The sequence below is a fragment of the Sarcophilus harrisii genome, chromosome 2 (assembly GCF_902635505.1).
Source record: "Sarcophilus harrisii chromosome 2, mSarHar1.11, whole genome shotgun sequence".
NCBI lineage: Eukaryota > Metazoa > Chordata > Mammalia > Dasyuromorphia > Dasyuridae > Sarcophilus > Sarcophilus harrisii.
Genome location: NC_045427.1, coordinates 244817655 through 244835930, shown reverse-complemented (window position 1 = coordinate 244835930; position 18276 = coordinate 244817655). Strand labels below are relative to the sequence as shown.

Sequence of the window (18276 nt, the reverse complement as noted above, 5' to 3'; positions counted from 1 at the left end):
GTGTTAATTTTATTTGTTTTAATTTTGTTACAAGAAATCCCTTACTGGAAAACAAAAACATCAGTAAAACCTAGCTCGCGAGGGCGAGCGCAACAGAGAGCCAGTGCCCGGGAGACTGTGAACAGAGAGAGCCACACCCCCACGGTCAGGGAGAGAGGCCAGAAGCAACGTGGAAGGGGCGGATCGCGCTCTGCGGAAGACCGCGGGTGGGGGCGGAAGACCGCGGGTGGGGGCGGAAGGCGCTGGAATCTGGGCCCGAGGCTGCGGAGGCTGCAGCTGCAGAGGCTGGGGGCTCAGCCAGGACTGCTCTGCAGTTACGCGGCGGGAGGTGGAGCTCATGGCCGCTCTGGGTCGCCGCCTCCCTCGCCCGGCCCTGGCGTTGCTGCTGCTGCTGCTGCTGGCGGCCTGTGGCTTCCTGCTGCTACCATCGCTGCCCGGCGCGACTGGAGGCGGCCAGCGGCTGGACTTGCGGGACCTCCTGGCACTGTCAGTGGCTGCAGCCGAAGCCGGGGGCCGGAGGGTGAGGGCTGTCCATGAAGCCGGCTCGGATTTGCAGCAGAGAAGCAAGGGCCAAACCCAGGAGGGCGCTGAGGAACTGCTCACCGCGGGGGACCTGCAGTCCCACCGCTGCATGGCCAGCCTGTGGGCCAGTACCTTCCCCGGCATTCGGGTGAGGACCACGGGTAGCTGGGTGGCGGTGGGGGAAGAGGCTGAAGCGCTGCTCGATTCAGACTTCTTAAAGACATCCCAGAGTGGGCTGTTGTACAGGGTCCCACGTCCTCCCCCCAAATCTCTGGGATTGCCTTAGGGGCTCACAGAGGAAACTGAAATCCCAAAAGAGCAAGCTCAGTGGAATTCAGGCCCCTGAAGCTTAGACTAACGCTGAGTGTAGAATGTTTGCTGAGATTCCAGCATGATTCAAAGTAAATAGTTCCTTCTTTCCCCAGAAATCTTTAATCAGAAATCTGTCTTTAGGCTGAACCCCAAGTTATACCTTTCTCCACTACTTAGCCCTCTTCTCTTCCCAACGTTGTGTGTGTGTATTGGGGGTGGGTGGGTTGTGTGCTTTTAGCTCAGGGTAACAGCTCATTCACCACTCAGGTAATTTCTGAGGAGCATGATGAAGCTGCCTTGGACCTTTCAGAGCCTTGGGATGGAAATATACCACTGGAAATGCAGGAAATGGTCCCAAGTGGCCAGACAGTGGCTATGGAGAGTGTGACAGTCTGGATTGATCCTTTGGATGCTACACAGGAGTACACGGGTTTGTGGAGTAGTGATCAGAAATGTTGGAAAGGAGAACCTGGGAATCAGGGGTTGGATTTGGGAACCCATTTCTTTTTAACTCTTGGGAATTAAAATTCAACAGAGAGTACTGTGATGATAAAAAGGACCCTTCCCTGCTCTCCCCACACAAGACCAGAATAAGTATCAATGTGGGATTCTTATGGAAATTGTGCCACATCCACCCTGTGGCTATTTCCCAATCTTGCTGCTCACCTGTGTCCTTGTGTTCCTAGAGGGTCTCCTGTCTTATGTGACCACAATGGTATGTGTGGCAGTGGATGGGAAGCCAGTCATTGGAGTAATCCACAAACCCTTTTCAGGGTTCACAGGTAGGGAACATGGGGCCAAGGGGGGTGGTGGCAGTGGAGAAGGGAGCTTGTTCCTAGTCTGGAAGGAGTAGTCTAAATAGTGGCCTAAAGTGGTTCCTTATGTCCCTTTTTCCCTTATGGCTCCTTTGATTTTCTTTAGCCAGATACCTAACCTTCTCACAACCTCCTTTTTTGTAGCTTGGGCACTGGTTGGACATGGGGCCAATGTGAGTGCCCGGGACTCATATGATGAAAGGAGTCCCCGACTCATTGTTTCCCGATCCCATGCTGGGACTGTCCGCACCTTTAGCCAGAAAGCTTTTGGGACCAATGTGAACATCATCCCTGCTGGGGGAGCAGGTAAATGAGAAAATAGCAGAATGTACACTATGGACCTTGGTTAAGGGCAGGTGGAAGCTGGGAGCCAGGGCAGAGGTAATACCATTGGAGATGGGCAGGCTTGGATTCAGGAAGCAGAGAAATGGGGTTGGTTCTGCTCTGTTCTCCCAAGACAAGTCCAAAAGGCTAGGCCACTGTCTTGGAGGCACATCCCCATTACTCTTTGTGGGGAAGATATGGCCTGCTCCAGATTTATGGGAATTATGGGATTATTGGGGAGGGTAGAAAGATGGCTTTTTGGCCAGCTAAGGTAGTGCCTTTCTGCTTTCCAAAGGGTATAAGGTGCTATCCCTCTTGAACCTCAACAAGGCTGACCAGCCAGATCAAGCGGATGCCTACCTCCACATTACCTTTATCAAGAAGTGGGACATTTGTGCAGGGAATGCTGTGCTCTCAGCCCTCGGAGGTCACATGACCACCCTGGATGGGAAAGACATTGATTACCTGGATTCCCCAGGGAACAAGGAAGGGCTGATCGCCAGTGTGGGTCTGGACCACCTGCAGCTGGTGAAGAAAGTCAGTGGTTTGGAGGAGGTGGTGAGAAAAGCATAATCATGAGGAATCCTGTAATGCTGCTGTCTCCTTCCCATTCCTCTGTCCCTTAGGACCCTCAGCCAGGGGCTGAGGACACAAGAGCAGAATTAGGAAAAAAGTTCAGCTTCTCTTGAGGAGAAGGGTAACTTTTTTAAGATTTTATAATAAATTTTTTTTTTTTTAACCATAAACCTTTGAACTCTTTTTATTTTGCTCTAGACATGACTTCTGGACCTGACTTTCCTGGACCAGGGATATTCCCTGAGTGTAATAACTTCTGTAGTTCTTCCTGTAGAAGAGAATATATCTACAAAAGTCACATGAGAAGGAGCATTTAGGGGGAATTATTTGGGGGGGGGGGGGAGAAGTATAAAAGCTTCAAGGAGTTTGTACAAACTACAAAAATTTAGGGAGTTTCAGGTTTCCTGGACAAAAGTGGACACTCCTGAGGCAACCTAGTAGTTTTAATCTTTAAGCTTTAACATCTCTACAATGCTACATTTCTAATTCAATTCCCATGATAGTAAGGCAGCATTTTTCCCAATTGATAGGAATCAGGGCCATAGCAGAAAAGAATTTTAACATGCTAGGATTTCAGAATTAGAAAGGACCTTATAGAAAGGCTAGTTCTATCACCTTTGTTTTACAGATGAGGGAAATTAGACTTTAAGAGGGGTTAAATGATTTATCTAAGATCACATGGAAAAGTAGTGAATATCCTAAACTAGAATCTTGTTTCTTAATTCCTTGTTAAAGACTCTTTCCATCACATCCCAAGATCTGCCTGGTGTGGTTCTGGAAGATGACTGAAGCTGACCGCAGGAATACCAGGGGGCTAAATCTGAGAACTCTGATTCCCTCTGATAATTCAAAATCCAGAAGACCAAAACTGTGTGTGTGTGTGGGGGGGGGGGGGGGGGGGGCCATGGTAGGAATTCTACCTAGGCTTTAGAGTAGCCCTGGAGAAAGGAGTCTGTTGGCTGTCATATTCCAGGGCCTGGACCCCACAGGCATTTCCTACCCATACCTGTGCATGTCTCCAGCTGGCCATCTCTTCCTTTCCCAACATTGCTAGGGCATCTCCAAGCTCTCAGAACCTTCAGTGGGAGGAAATGTCAGAGGACCTAAAGTGCTCAAGAGTTAGGAAGACAATTCAAATGGACACTTAAAACAGGTTAACTGTAGGTTCTCTCCCTATAAACATGTTTTAGCTGTATCGACGTGACCTTATCTGAAGTGGCTGACATTTCCTGCCCACATGAGGAGATGCTGTGACAAAGGAGGAACCTTGGGGATGCAGCAGTGGGAATTCAGGGCTAATGGAGGCCGCTTGGGGCGATCGCTTTGGCCGAGTCAGAAAAACACTCGCGTGGCTGCTGTTACCTTTAAAAATAAGTTGTTTTTTTTTTAATTTTGCCCTTTTTAAACTCCTTTTTATTAACGGATAAATATTAGAAAATTGTCTCTCAGGCTCTGTGGTCAGGGGCAGGCCAGGCTGGCCCTGCTCTCTGGGGTGTGAGCCCCTTCTGGGGGTGCTGGCTTGGTTTTCAAGGTGAGGCTGTCCCTCCACGGCTCATACACAAGTGTGTAGCTCTCAGCCCTCTTGACTGTGAACTTGTAGGTGCGGCTGGGCAGCAGGTTTCGGATGTCGAACGTACAGGTGGCCACTGGGATGACACCGCATTGCACCCGCTCCTGCTGACTCCGGGGCTCCAGCAGCTTGAAGCGGAGCTCGAATTGCTCCGGCACGGCTGGCTGGATCGTCACAAACCAGCGCAGGCTTGCCCAGTCGTGGTGGGCCACTGATTCCTTGCGGTCGAACATCACGGGCATCTTGGTGCTCAGCATCAGCCGTATGTGGGGGATCTTGGTGGCACCAATGTCTGACACCAGGCGGTGCTTGATGTGCAGACGGCCTGGCACCATCATGGCTAGGAAGTTGTCCATCACTGCCGACAAGTCTGCCAGCCGCTGCTCCACTGTGTCCCAGCAAGACAGGAAGGGGAGCGTGTCATGCGATTCCAGGAGGGCCACCAGTTTGGCCCGCCCTCTGTCCAGCTGTTCCAGTAGGTCACTGAGCAGCAGCAGCTGGATCTTGGTCTGGGCTGTACCCACTTTCTTCATGCGCTGGAATTTCCAGGGGTCAATAAGCTGGAACATGGTGCTAGGCAGCATCAGGGGGTTCTGGTCACCTAGGGCCAGGTGCTTTGGGAGGATCTCGATGTAGTAGGAGCACTTCTTTAGCAGCTCCATGCGGGCATGGTGGCGTTTCAGGAGGTGGGGGCTCAGGTCCGAGGTCAGGAACTCCCGGAGAATGTTCCTCCGATCTGTGTATGTCCTCCAGGCCTCAGTCTCTGGCTGCTGCTCCTCCTCTAGAGACTGGAGGCTCTGTGGGCTGCCCAGTTTCATCCTGTTTAGGCCCAGGTCCATTGCCCCAAAGCTCATCTTTTCAGGGCTCTGCAAGGAGGGAACTGAGGACCATAGTTGAGAAGGAGATGGGTGAGTGACTCTACTCCACCAAGATTAGACTCCCCCTGAGGGTAGGATCATAGATTTAGAGCTGGAAGGGATCTTAGAGGTCATTTTGTCTCTCCCCTTCATTACACAGAGGAGGAAAACGAGACCGGGGAAGTTTAAATGAGTGGCCTGAGGTTAGTGAACAGAACTGGGATTGGAATTTAGGTTCTCTGACTCCAAACCAGTCATTCTTTGCACTGTCCCAGGAAGTGGACATTTCCCCAGTAACTGTGGGATACCCTTCCCAAACCTTGTTGGACTCTTCCCCTGATAGACCACCAGACACTTACCATTGCTATTTCTCCAGAGAAAGGGCAAAAGGGTTAGATTAGGTCTATGTTGGAAATTTACCCCTAGGCCAATGGGGTGTGGGCCAGGGATAACCTATCCAACTGGCCTTTTCTGGGAAGAGGAATGAGTGAGTGAGCATGGCCTGAGCCCTTGGATGCTGGTTCGGTGGTCCAAACTGACTAACCCTCTTCCCAGTTCTTTCTGGAAGGAGAGTCTTGTGGGAAAGTGCCAGCAGTGACTTAATTCCATCTATACCCAGACCTCTGTCTCTTCTCTGCTCAGGGTAGGGAGGGAGAAATACTGATTTTCTTTCTTTCTTTTTTTTGTGCTGAGGCAATTGGGGTTAAGTGACTTGCCCAGGGTCACACAACTAGGAAGTGTTAAGTGTCTGAGGCCAGGTTTGAATCTTTCAAGGTGGTGTTCTATCCACTGCACCACCTAGCTGCCCCAGACGTGCTGATTTTCTGAAAAATGGGAAATAGGAACATAACTGAGCTCAACAGGGGTTAGGACTTATTTTGGTGTTCTCTTAATTATCCCTCCTTAACATTTGCATTATACTTTGAGAGGCAGCTTACTAAATGGAGAGGACCCTAGACTTGGAGTTCAAAGACAGGTTCAGATTCTGCTCCCCTCACTTGCCACCTGTTTGTGACTTTGTCACTTTGTCACCTAAGCTGTCTGATCCTGCATTTCTTCTTCTATAAAATGGGGATAGTTATACTTGTATTACCTACCTCATTGAGCTTGTTGTGAGAATAAAAAGAGATAGTCTAGGAATGGGCTTTGTGATAGGAAAAAAGTTCAAGAAATATGAGCTATTTGATAGAATCTTTAGGTCCTCAAAAATAAACTTTTGGCTAGATATCATTTCCTTGCTACAAATTAAGAAAACGACAGCTAGAGAGGTTAAGTGATTTGTGAAAAGTCACAAAGGGAGTAATGGCAGATAGAGGAATCTAACTGTTCAATCCCTGTTCAATCCCAAATCTGATGCTGTTTCAAATACATCACTGAAAAGGTTCCAACATTACCATTGTTGCCCATCAATTGCTTATAGAATCATCCTAGGGGATTATTCTACTTGTGCCTACTTCCAATATAAGCAGTATGGGGGAGGTGTCTACAGGGTTGGGTAAACACAGTAAAAAAAATTTTTTTTTAAAGCACATGAATTTGCAGCCCAGTGGCTTAGAAGAGTAAGTTCTTTAAGTTCATGGATGGGTCCTTTCTTCAACACTTTCTACTTCCCTATTTTTTTTTCTCTGATTAAGCTGGTGTTGCAAAAGTTGAACTTAGCAGAATTAATACCCACTAAACATATTGGACAGAGCATCCCTGATTTTTAGAATGGGTTACAAAGGTATATATATATATATATATATATATATAGTCTGGGACCTTCAGGAGGGGATTTGGATTCTTGGGAGGACACTGTTAACCTGACTGTCTGGGAAACAGGACACACTGGGGCTATCTTGAGGGCTATCCCAATTAGGTATCCAGAAAGAAGTGGGACAGGGAGGATATTTTGGGGGGTTTGGTGAGAAACCAGAACTCTTGAGTCTTCAAGGCAAAAGGAATTTGTAGATTTTTCTGCCCTTGGGAAACCTAACCAGTATTTAGATTCTGCAACCAGTAGATAAAATTTGGCTTTTGGCTAGCCGTTTGTTGAAAGTCTGCCTCAATCTTTGCTCCCCTCCCTAGTGCCATAAATGCTGGCAGCCCAATTCTTGGTTATATGGGGGGTCTTCTTAGCTTGGCTGAGAAGTCACCCAATCTCAGGACTACTTAAGGAGCTGGGAGCATATCCTGTTGACCCATGATGTCTTGAAGACCCCTTCACAACTGGTACCTTAATAGTCCAACTTCATCCGGTCCCTTTTCCACCCTCCAGATTCCTCCCAAACCAAAGTGTTTCCCATGCTGCTCCCGTTCCTCCCCCAACCCCCAGATTCGAGGGTTTTAGCAGCCAAGCTCCACTCCCCACACCCGGTCCTCCACGTACCCCTAGGGACTTGCCGCAGCCTCGGAAGCAGAGCGGAGCCACAGGGCTGGAGTGTGGCCAGACGCCCCAGGCTCCCAGGACTCGGCCAGAGAAAAGAGGCGGTTGCTATGGTAACCCTGGGGCATTGTGACGCCCAGAATTTCAGGGAGACCTTTTCACTTTTTCAACCCACCTCCGGGACAGAGAGGTGAGACCTGGATCTTGATATCGCTCCTTCCATTGGGGCCCGAAAGCCACAGGGTTAGAACGCCAGATGAGACTTTTGAGTCTTTGGTGACCAACCCCAGCTTAGGACGGAAGAAGGAGGAGAGAGATAGCAGCTGACATGATTGGGAACGGAAAAGAGTGAGGTTCATCCTGGGTTTTTGACGGTGTGCTTTTCCCTGCCATGGGTGCCCTTCGCAGATTTCGACTATTCAATTAATGAATGACAGGCTTAAGGGGCTGAAACTAGGTTTAATGTGGGATCTGGGAGGGAGCGTTGGAGTATGGACTGTTGGGCTGCCTCAGAGATTTCATCAGGTCCGCAGGGCAACAACCCCCCACTCCCACCCCCATCTCCGCTCATTTATTGGTGGCTGAAGTAGAAGGAAGGTGTCACTTCGTCCTCCCAGTAGTACAAGATTTAAAGTTAGGGTGATATATATACATAAATATATAATCTAGTTCAACCTCATTTTACACGTGAGAAAATAAGAGATTCTGGCTCTTATAAAGTCAGACAAGCAAAGATGCAGGGCTGAGAATTAAAATATCTCTCTGATTACGACTCGTGTTTTTCCCACTATATATACACCTTGTTGCTCCCTTCCCCCCTCTTTAAAAAACAATTTTCTTCAGAATGGAGACTCTTATCAAGCTGCCTCTCCTTGATTAGGTCTGAAACTGAGGCAAGGATAGGACAGGTTGAGAGGATAGATTTTTTTTGTGAAAGCGAGGCCGGGTGGGGGGGGAGAGGGGAGGAAGAAATGGGGAAATCCTTGGTAGTTACTTGACAAGATTACAGGCTCAGATCCAAATTTGATTAACATTTCCTAAGCCTGATACAATACCCTGATCCTGATACAATGCCTGGTATGTAGTAGGCACTTAATAAATGCTTGCCAACTTGACCCCTTTCCCTATTCATCTGTCTCTGGATACATGAGCCCAGGAATCTGGAGATAATTTCTTAAATGAACTGAATTAATTTTGCTGTTTGGACAGGGAAAAAGCAAAGATAGCAACATCGGGGTGTACAACAATGAATATATGTGCAGACACAATCAGGGACTCTCCTGTAGCTATTTCACCACACTTCAGAGGGCAGACCCCACCTTAGGATCCAGAGTGCTTAGGAATTGGGATTGAAAAATTTTTTCTGGGAAAGGGCAGTTTGAGGGGCAGGATACAAAGAATGGAGTGGGATTTGGCTGAGGGATAAATCAGAACAAAACTCTTTTCAGTGAGAGCTGGTGAATGTTGATGCCACCAAGGACCACCAGGTGGTAGTAGAGTTTGATACCCTCCTTGCTTCCTCTTCATTTGCATCTGTTTCTGGGGACTGGATGGCCATAGGTGCCTGATAACTAGCCTGCCCCTTTTTCTGTACTGAACAGAGGAAATGTGGCAGAAATAGGATTTGTGACCCAACTTTACCCAGGAGGAGAGCATTGATCCTGTGATTGATGGCTCAAAAGTGATCTTAGAATCTGGTCTAACTCCCTCATTTTATAGAAAAGGAAAGAGAAGACACTTGCCCAAAATCAAACAGCTGAACTGAGATTCAAATCCAGGTCGTCTGGTCTTAATTTGAAATCCATTGCTCTTTCTGTTATATTTCACTGGCTCCAGTTCATGTTGTGCTGAGTTGTTTTTCAGCTCTCAGTCTTTGTGACCTCATTTGGGATTTTTTTGAGCAAAGATACTGGATTTGTAATTTCTTTCTCCAGATCATTTTACAGATGAGGAAACTGAGGCAAATAAGGTTAAATGTTTTGCCAAAGGTCACATGGCTTAAACCTAGTCACATGTCTGAGACTAGATTTGAACTCGGGAACATAAGTCTTCTTGATTCCAGGCCCAAACTCTCTATCCACTGTGCCACCTAACTGCCCTTTCAGTTCATACCTAATGACAAATGGCAATCTGTTTTATTATATCATCTAGAACAGAAGGAAGGCCTACTCTTTGTGAACACCTCTAGTGATCAGAGCTGACAAATCAGTTAGCATGTTAACCCAGCATAATCGAGACTACTTTTCAGGTTAGCTGAGAAACAGAGCAGAATCTTGAGAGAATAGGTTCTAAATATGAAGGGTAAATAATGAAACTGGGCTCCAAATTGAGAACCTTGGGCAGCTAAGGTGGCTAGTGGAATGACAGAAGGACACTTAAGGGGAATGGGAACCTCACCAAAGATAGGGAAAATTTCACCCTCTCCATTTTTTAATTTACATTTAGCCATAGTGGTAATAACAGCTCTGGGAAGTAGCCATGGTCATTGAGAGAGTAACCTGTTGGTTGAATCAGCACATCCCATACTCTAGTCAAGGAAAACTCCAGAGGAATGGGATTTTTGCAGGATTTTCATCCATTGCTTCAAACTCAGATTATAGTCAGCAGGCTCACAATATTCGCAGTTCTGTTCTATTCAATAAATATTAAGTACTTACAATGTACCAAACACTGTGCTGGTCAATGGATATACAAAGACAGGAAAGAAAAACAATCCCTTTTATTAAGAAAGCTTACATTCTAGTGGGGGAGATATACCATCTTCACTTATTGGAATAGAAATGGGAACTAAATCCTTGATTTCAATGATATGGGTAACTTTCAGGTAAGGAAATTTTCACTATCAATACAGGTTGATGCTTCTTTGTTACTAAGTGTCTTAGTTATTTAGAGAGCACTGAGATCTAAGTACTTTCCCCAGGATCACACAGCCAATATTCAAGCTTAGATATTCTTTCAATATTCTTAGATAAGTTACTACAGAGTATGTCTGCACAGAACATACATAAAAGTTTCCTGTCTCTATCTTAAGAGATTTAATTAAGGCAACTAATTGGTTGAGTATTTCTATGCTACCATTAACAAAAGGTAAGCAAAAGATATCAGGGTGTGAAAACTCTGGGAATGTGGAAAGAACATGGACTCAGGAGTCAATGAATTGCAATTTACATCCTGTGTCTAATGCTTGTTCCCCTTGTGAGCTCAATAAATCAATCACTTAACTTTCTAGATCTGCAAATAAAGGGGTTAGACTAGATGGCTTCTAAGGTCCCTTCCACCTCTAAATCTATAATTCTATGAACTCAGTTAAACTCCAGCCTAATTTAGTTTTTTAAAAAAAAAAACCATAAATTTTATTTTCAAAGACCAACCTTCTCTCTCTCATACTTAACTTCTCTCCCTATACCCCCACCATTGAAAAAGCCAAAAAAAAAGCCCCCAAAACCTGTTGCAAACATGTAGAATGAAGAAAATTCTTTTTTTTTATATCTTTCTTTTCTTTTAAAGTCTGAGTTCATCTCTCTGAAGAAGGTAAACAGCATGTTTCATTATGAGCTATTTGAAATCATGATTGGCCATTGTGTTGATCAGAGTTCTCATGATTTCATAGATATATGTGTATACATATGTATATGTGTAACGCATATTTTGTTTTAATCAATCAAAATCTCACTTTCTCTTTCTGGTCCAATCTCTTTCCTGTCCCCACTGCCATTAAAAAGACAAGGGAAAAAAACCAATTACAAACATGTATAATCAATAGAACCAAATTTCCACATTGGCTATGTCTTAAAATCTAAAAAATGTCTCATTCTGCCTCTGAGTCCTTCAGACATTTATTGGGAGGTAGGTGTTTCACCACTGGCCCTCTGGAATGCTGATCATTACATCACTTAAAGTCATTGATCCCTTTGGAGAATGAAGGATGAATAACAATATCACACTGATAAGAGTCAGCACAATAGTATTCAATTACACCTATATTTTAAAACTTGTTTAACCATTCCTTAATTTATAGACAATTCCTCAGATTTTCATTCTGTGCTATCTCAAAAAAGAGCTACACATATTTTTGTATATCCTTTAGATTTTGTTTTGTTTAGGATTAAATTTTATTTCAATCTATCTTATCTTTTAAATCTCCCTCTTTGCTTCCCCTCTTTCCCTCTGATTTCTCTGTTGAGTGAGTTTCTGTACCAAGTATGTAAGAGTGAGTTTCTGTACCAAGTATGTAAGAGTGAGTTTCTGTACCAAGTATGTAAGATAATTAATTGTCCTTAATCTTCCTTTCCTCCTCCAGTATATTCTTCTTTCTTTCACTTTTTATTCTTTTCTTAAGATCATGAAGACATAACAAATCACTCCCAGGCCTTGTCTAATTGGACTCCTTTTATGAACCCTGATGATGTGAGGGATCAGAGAAGAAATGTATCATCTCTCCATAATTCAATGTAAGCAGTTCTTGTTAATCCTTTATCATTGTTCATCCATGTTTATCTTTTTGTTTCTCTTCATTCTTGTGTTTGAACGTCAAAATTTCTTGACAGTTTTTTTTCCATCAAGAATGCTTTGAAGATCTTTATTTCATTAAAGATCTATTCCCCCCCCCCCACCTCGCCCCCTGTAGCATTATACTTAAGTTTTTTGGGTAAGTTATTCTTGATAAATTATTGTAAGCCTATTTTCTTTGTCTTCTGGAATACCATATTTTCCATGTTCTCCATTCCTTTTGATTCCTAAATTGGGTATGATCTTGACTATGGCTTCTTGGAAGTTGACTTTTTCCTTTCTTTTTGACTGCTTGTGATATTTTTTCTCTGACCTAAAAGCTCTGGATTTTGTTCCTGGAAATTTTCTTTTTGGAGTTTCTTTCAGGTATCCAGTGGATTATTTCTACTTTTACTTTGCCTTTTGGTTCTAAGAGATAAGGACAGGTTTCTTTTAGCATTTCTTGAAATGTGATGACTTAGGTTCTTTTTTTTTTTGGTCGTGGATATTGATAGTCCAATGATTGTTAAATTTTTTCTCCTCGATCTGTTTTCTTAGAAAAGATGAAACAAGAGTTTAAAAAAAGAGTTTAAGAATGTTTTTTAAACTCTTACTTCAACTCTTCCAGGAATTCTAGCTGAGTTTGTGTCCTGGCTGTGTTTTAATATGAGCCATTGTTTATAGAAATTCGGGAGTTATCCTCTCCTCCTTTTTGTGTCTTGATTGCCCTTATTATCATAAGAATTAATTATGGTGGAATTATTATTATTATTATTTGCTCATTCTTCCAGACTACTTCCTGACTTTGGATTTGATGTTAGACATTTCTGGAGGGAAGGTCTGGATTATTCCTGTTGCTGGTTTTTTAGGGGAGGTCTGATGGATAAATTATGTGCTATATTATTCCAGAATCTTAGGAACAGACTGAGGACCTGCAAGCATTTGTTCCTAAAATGGTCTGATTCAGAGAAAATGCTGATTGCTGCTTCCCTGGTTTGAGCCTTGCAAGTTTCTGACCTGATTTTGGGTCCAAGAAAGAGTAGACTGCTGCTGGATTATGCCCCTCTCAGCTAAGAAGCTCTTTTGGCTTAGAGTATAGGTTTCTCTTTTTGTCTGGTATTTATCTCTCATTATTCTACTCTTCTTATTTCTCTGTAGGGGGGCAAGATGCTTACATGAGATCCTGCTTGGCAACTCAGGTCTGAAGCATACCACTGCTGTTGCTAGCATCTGAATTTGCTCCTTTGCCCATAGTCTCCTTAACTGGAAATATCGCCATAAAGCTAAAGCTAAGGTCCTCTTCTCTCTTCATTTTGCATCTGTGATCCAAGATTGGAGAGTGGATGATAAAAGCTGCCAGTTCATAAATGTCCCATCATGATAGTGTTCCAGTTTGGATCTGGGACAGCTTCTTGTTCCTATGCACAGTTTCTCACCAAGTGCTATATGCTCTTCACCTGACCTGTTCCCCTTTTCCACAGATTTCCTATCTGTCTGCTTATGCTAGATGAATAAGTGGCTGGCTTATTGTGACTTTTTCTGGATTTTTTCATCAGGATTCAGTCCGACACATCCTTTCATTCCACCATTTTGGTTCTACCGTTAGTTTAGTTCTTGTTAAATTGTTAGTTTTAAAAATGAAGCACTGTAGAAATAGCTGATATGATCAGCTGCCCATGTTCACTGGACAAGAGAGATTAAGCAATTTTCAGAGATGGTTCAAATTCTGACAAAAAATTGAGAGATTAGAGAAGCATTTGGGCTTCAATTACAGAAGTCTCTAGAGTAATGCCTTTCCATGGAATCCAAGCCCTTTTGGTTTCTAAACAGAAAATAGTTGTATGAAAGGGAAAAATACTTAGCTCATCTTTCTAGAGTATCCAAATTTATCCTCTTGTATTTTGGCTCTGGAAATATTTTTTCCTTGTAGAGGAGGGAGTTCCATTTACTTTCTTTCTTTCTCTTTTTGGCTGAGGCAATTGGGATTAAGTGACTTGCCCAGGATCACATAGCTAGGAAGTGTTAAGTGTTTGAAACAAGAGTTGAACTCAGGTCGTCCTGACTTCAGGGTGGTGTTCTATCCACTGTACCACCTAGCTGTTCCATTTACTTTCCTTTAAAAACATTACTTTTGGTTTTATATAACCTATATTTCTTCTGATATCCTTTCTTTCTCTCTCCCTATTCTGAGAGAGTTTTTTTGAAAAACAAAGGAAAAGAAGAATTGAAAACACCAACAAAACCAATAAACACTTTAAAAATGTTAGAAAATGTATGCAAATTTCCACATCCATGAATTTCCTACTTCTGCAAAGGTTTGGGGGAGTAGGTAGATACTACTGATTTTTTTTTGTAATTCTTCAACATTCACTTTCCCTTTTTTGTGATGGTTCTTTCCAATTATTTATTTTCTTTCTGTCATCATGTATATTATTTTTTTTTTGTTCTGCTTATTTCCTCTGCAAAAATTTGGACAAGTCTTTCTGTGCTTCTCTTCACTGCTTCTTATAGGACAGAGTTCATTAAATTCATGTCAAGTCAAATCAACAGACAAATTTATTAAATACCTATTATGTGCCAGGCATTGTACCAAGTGCTGAATATAGATAGGCCAAAAAAAAAAAAAAAACCCAAACCTAAAACAAAACAAAACCCAAATACTATTCCTTGTTCTCAAGAACTTCATAGTTTATGTGGAATCAATATACAAACTTCCATGCACAAAAAAGATACATAAAGGATAAATTGGAATTAATCTGAGAAGGCACTAAAGTTGAGGAGGACTAAGAAAGACTCTTTGTAGAAGGTAGCTGAGGTTTGAAGCCAGGGAAGCCAGGAGATGAAGATGAGGAAGAAAAGAATCTCACACATGGCAGCCAGTAAAAATGCACATAGTGAGGGGATATAGAATGTTCAGTTAAAGTAATAGCAAGCCACGGTACTGTAGAGAGAGAGAGAGTGTGTGTGGGGGGGGGGCGGGGGGGGAGAAAGTGGAGTAGGGTCTAAGAAGAAAAGAATCAAGTTTTGAAGGGCTTTAAGAGGCAATATCGATCCTGGATTTGATCTATATTCTCTGAAATTTAAGTATAATGGTTACACGGTTAGACCCTTGTAAGAAGACCACTTTGTGGTACTTTTAAGACCACCACTTTGACTGCTTTGAAGGAGGAAGGACTGAAGTGAGGAAAGACTTGATGCAGCAAGATCAATCAGAAGGCAATTGCAATAATCCATTCACAAGGAGATCAGGGTTTGTACCAGTGTTGTCAGTGTAACAGGAAAGAAAGGGGAATGTATGAAAGGTATTGAGAAGATAGAATCCATAAATCTTGACAAACGAACAAGTTGGGATGGAGAAATTGAAGAATTGAGGATATCAATGTTTTCAGTTTGGGAAAGTGGGAGGATGATGGTACCTTCAACAGGGGTTTGAGAGAGGGAATATAATGAGTTCTGTTTTGGACATGTTCAATTTAAGAGATTTGTGGGATATCCAATTTGAGATATTTAAGATACAGTGGAAGATATGAGTTTGAAGATTAGTAGAGTGGGCTGCACAAAAAGAGCTGAGAATTATCTGCATAGAGATATCTGATGATACAGATTTCCAAATAGAATAATACAAAGGAAGAAGAGAAGAAGGTGAAAACAGATTTTAGGGGATACCCCTGGTTAATATTTATGACATGGCTGAAGACCCAGCAAAGAGGGCTGAGAAGAAGTGATTTAAATGTGTAGGAAGAGAAATAAGAGGGTAATGTCAAGAAAGCTTAGAAGAGAGTAAAAAGGAAAAGATACTGACTGACAATATCAAAGGTTACAAAGAGAAGGATAATAAATGAGAAAAGTTTTTTAAATTTGGCAGCTTTGGAGATTTCAATTTCAGCTGAATGATGAGGCCTGCAGTCAGAATGAAGAAACAGAAAGAGAATGAGAGGAAAACAAGAGTTTAGCCACAAAATGAAGGAGATACACAGGACAATAACCAGTGGGAATAGATAGACCAAATGAAAGTCTCTTAAGGATGCAAGAGATATGGATGTGTTTGTCGACATCCCGGGAAGCAGACAGTAGATGAAGACATTGAAGATTAGTTTCTCCTAAGGGGAAGAGCCACCTCTTTATGTGAGTGAGAGAGTAAATAAAGAGACAAGGTAAGCATCTGAGTAATGTAATTTGAGTTCTGATAAATTATCTCACTTTTTTTTCCAGTAAAGCATGAAGCAATGTTTCTTAGCTGGAAGAGATGGGGAGAGCCATATCTAATTTGAAGAAAGGAGCCATGGGAGGTTTGAGAAGGGCTGAAAATTTTTGGAAAAGCTTCTATGTATACATGGCAGGGAGGAATACTTTAAAGAAGTGTAAAAGGATTGCCTTGTCACAGTGAGGGCCCAGTTGAGATTATGTAACAGAAATTTGTAGTGGAGCCAGTTAACAGAGTTTCATGATTTTCATGAACTCCAATATATTTAGCTATTTCCTAATCAAAGGGTAATTTCCATTTTTTTGCTACTTTAAAAAGTAAAATTATAAATATTTTGATGTATACAGAGACTTTGTTCTTATCAATAGCTGTTTACTTTTATTACTATTTTTTTTTTTTCTTGTTTCCTCCTTTCTTTCCACTTTGCCTCATCCCCACATAATGCTCACCATCTTCTGCTGGCCTTTTCTCTGTCTGTCTTCTAGACATATTTCCTTTGATCTTTAGTGAATTTTACTTTTTGATTTCTCTCTGATAATCTCATTAGCTTGCTTTTAATACCTTTTTTTCAGGACTATTGCAATTAACCTGGCAATTAGTCTCTCTGCTTTCAGTCTATCCTCTCTGTAATGTATACTCCATATGGCTGACAAAATGATATTCCTAAAACATATCTCTGGCTACATATATACACAATCTGCCTTTTCCCAACCTCTGTAGTCTTATTTAATACACTCACTTTCATGTACTATCCATTACAGTTAAACTGGCCTCCTCATATATAATACATCATCTTCAGTCTTCATGCTTTTGTGCTAGAATGCAGGCCCTCCTCATATTTTCTGTTTATATCCCTTCAAGGAACTTTTGGAATTTATTTTTGTATTCTCATTGCCTAGCATGGTGCCTTGCATTAATTGGTTCTGTGCATAGTTATTGAATTGAAACCCTTTCATTTTCTTATGACTTTGCCCTGAAATTTATGCCAAACCCTACAGAGCACCTGCTGCACAATCTTTCCAGAGAGACAAAAGTAAAATAATTTTTTTCCCCTCCAGAAGTTTACTTTCTATCAGGGAAGAATACAGTACAGATAACTAAGTACAAATACAAAGTTTACACAAAATAATACTAAGGAATTTCTCTTTGAAAACATTTATTTTTAAATTTTGAGTTCTAAATTTTCTCCTTCCCCAACTCATTGAGAAGGCAAGCAATATGATATCCATTATACATCCTAAGGTAGGCAAAATATAATTTCACATTAGCCATGTTGCAACCATTTTTTAAAAATGCTTCAAACTATTTTCAGAGTTCATCATTTTTTACTCTGGAGATAGATACATTTTTCAGCATCAATCCTTTGGAATTGTTATGGATGGTTGTATTGATTAGAGTAGTCTTTCACAGTTGATCATTATTATAATATTTCTGTTATTATGTATGATGCCTACTTCTAATAATTTCATTTTGTATCAGTTCGTAAAAGTCTTCTCAGATTCTTCTTAACTTATCCCTCTTCATTTTTTATAACACAATTATAGCACAATAACTCATCACAGTCATGTAGATGACCAATCAACCAATCATTTTCAATTGATATCACCTCAATTTTCAATTCTTTGCCACCACAAAAAGAATTGTGATTAATATCATTATACACATAGGTCCTTTCCCTTTTTCTTTGTTATCTTTTGGGATACAGACTTAGTAATGGTATTGCTGGATCAAAAGTATGCCTTTATAATAGTTTGTTTATGTATAGTTTGTGTGTGTAGGTGACAAATAAAATTTGTCAAAAGTCATACATAAAGACCTGAAAAGAGGGTCAGCTGAGTCCACTTAGCATAATAGCTATCATCTCTCTCTCAAGTGTGATTCCCTGCTTCATGTCTTCATGCAAGGCTTTTGATAAATTTTATTTCTCACCTCATCTCAGAAGGGCTCAGCATCAGTTCCTACAAAATCTCTTCCTACTTGCTGGGGGAATTATTATGATAGAGTGGGACTTTTGCTATAATAGTATAGAGTATATTGTCCCAGTATTACTAAGGGCATAAAATCTTGGGTAATTTTAATTTTCTTCTCTGAGTTCATTATCTGAAATGCTGGGAACTCTGTACAGGATCCCTAAACTCTAGGAAGCTTTGAGACTCCTTTCTTTGATAGAGATCAGTTATTTTTGGATGGGGGAATTGGATTAGGGTGGTCCAAGAGATTGAATTTAGATTATGGAGTTTTGA

At 42.0% G+C, this 18276-nt stretch overlaps 2 protein-coding genes and 1 long non-coding RNA gene across 3 annotated transcripts; 2 read left to right on the top strand and 1 right to left on the bottom strand.

Annotated features, from left to right (window-relative positions):
- Window positions 1-216: 216 nt before the first annotated feature.
- Window positions 217-2720, top strand: LOC100915643 (inositol monophosphatase 3). The gene is made up of 5 exons (XM_031951786.1): window positions 217-670; window positions 1102-1264; window positions 1521-1616; window positions 1794-1955; window positions 2269-2720. Exons 1-5 carry the CDS (start codon window positions 338-340, stop codon window positions 2544-2546), a joined length of 1032 nt encoding a protein of 343 aa, XP_031807646.1. The 5' UTR covers window positions 217-337; the 3' UTR covers window positions 2547-2720.
- A 1204-nt stretch (window positions 2721-3924) lies between these two features.
- FNDC11 (fibronectin type III domain containing 11) lies at window positions 3925-7484 on the bottom strand. Its single transcript, XM_003757564.3, is given in 3 exon segments — window positions 3925-4999; window positions 7345-7426; window positions 7428-7484. Coding segments are annotated over 3 exon segments (1116 nt in total). The 5' UTR covers window positions 7470-7484; the 3' UTR covers window positions 3925-4007.
- A 36-nt stretch (window positions 7485-7520) lies between these two features.
- Window positions 7521-16354, top strand: LOC116421529. Its single transcript, XR_004231923.1, has 4 exons — window positions 7521-7689; window positions 11681-11792; window positions 15695-15954; window positions 16042-16354. It is a non-coding gene; the product is annotated as an uncharacterized LOC116421529 (long non-coding RNA).
- Window positions 16355-18276: the final 1922 nt, after the last annotated feature.

Coding starts and splice junctions, on each gene's coding strand:
- LOC100915643 (XM_031951786.1), top strand. CDS start 338: ATGGCCGCTCTGGGTCGCCGCCTCCCTCGCCCGGCCCTGGCGTTGCTG. Junction 1,265..1,520: donor TGCTACACAGGAGTACACGG/GTTTGTGGAGTA, acceptor TTGTGTTCCTAG/AGGGTCTCCTGTCTTATGTG. Junction 1,617..1,793: donor ACCCTTTTCAGGGTTCACAG/GTAGGGAACATG, acceptor CCTTTTTTGTAG/CTTGGGCACTGGTTGGACAT.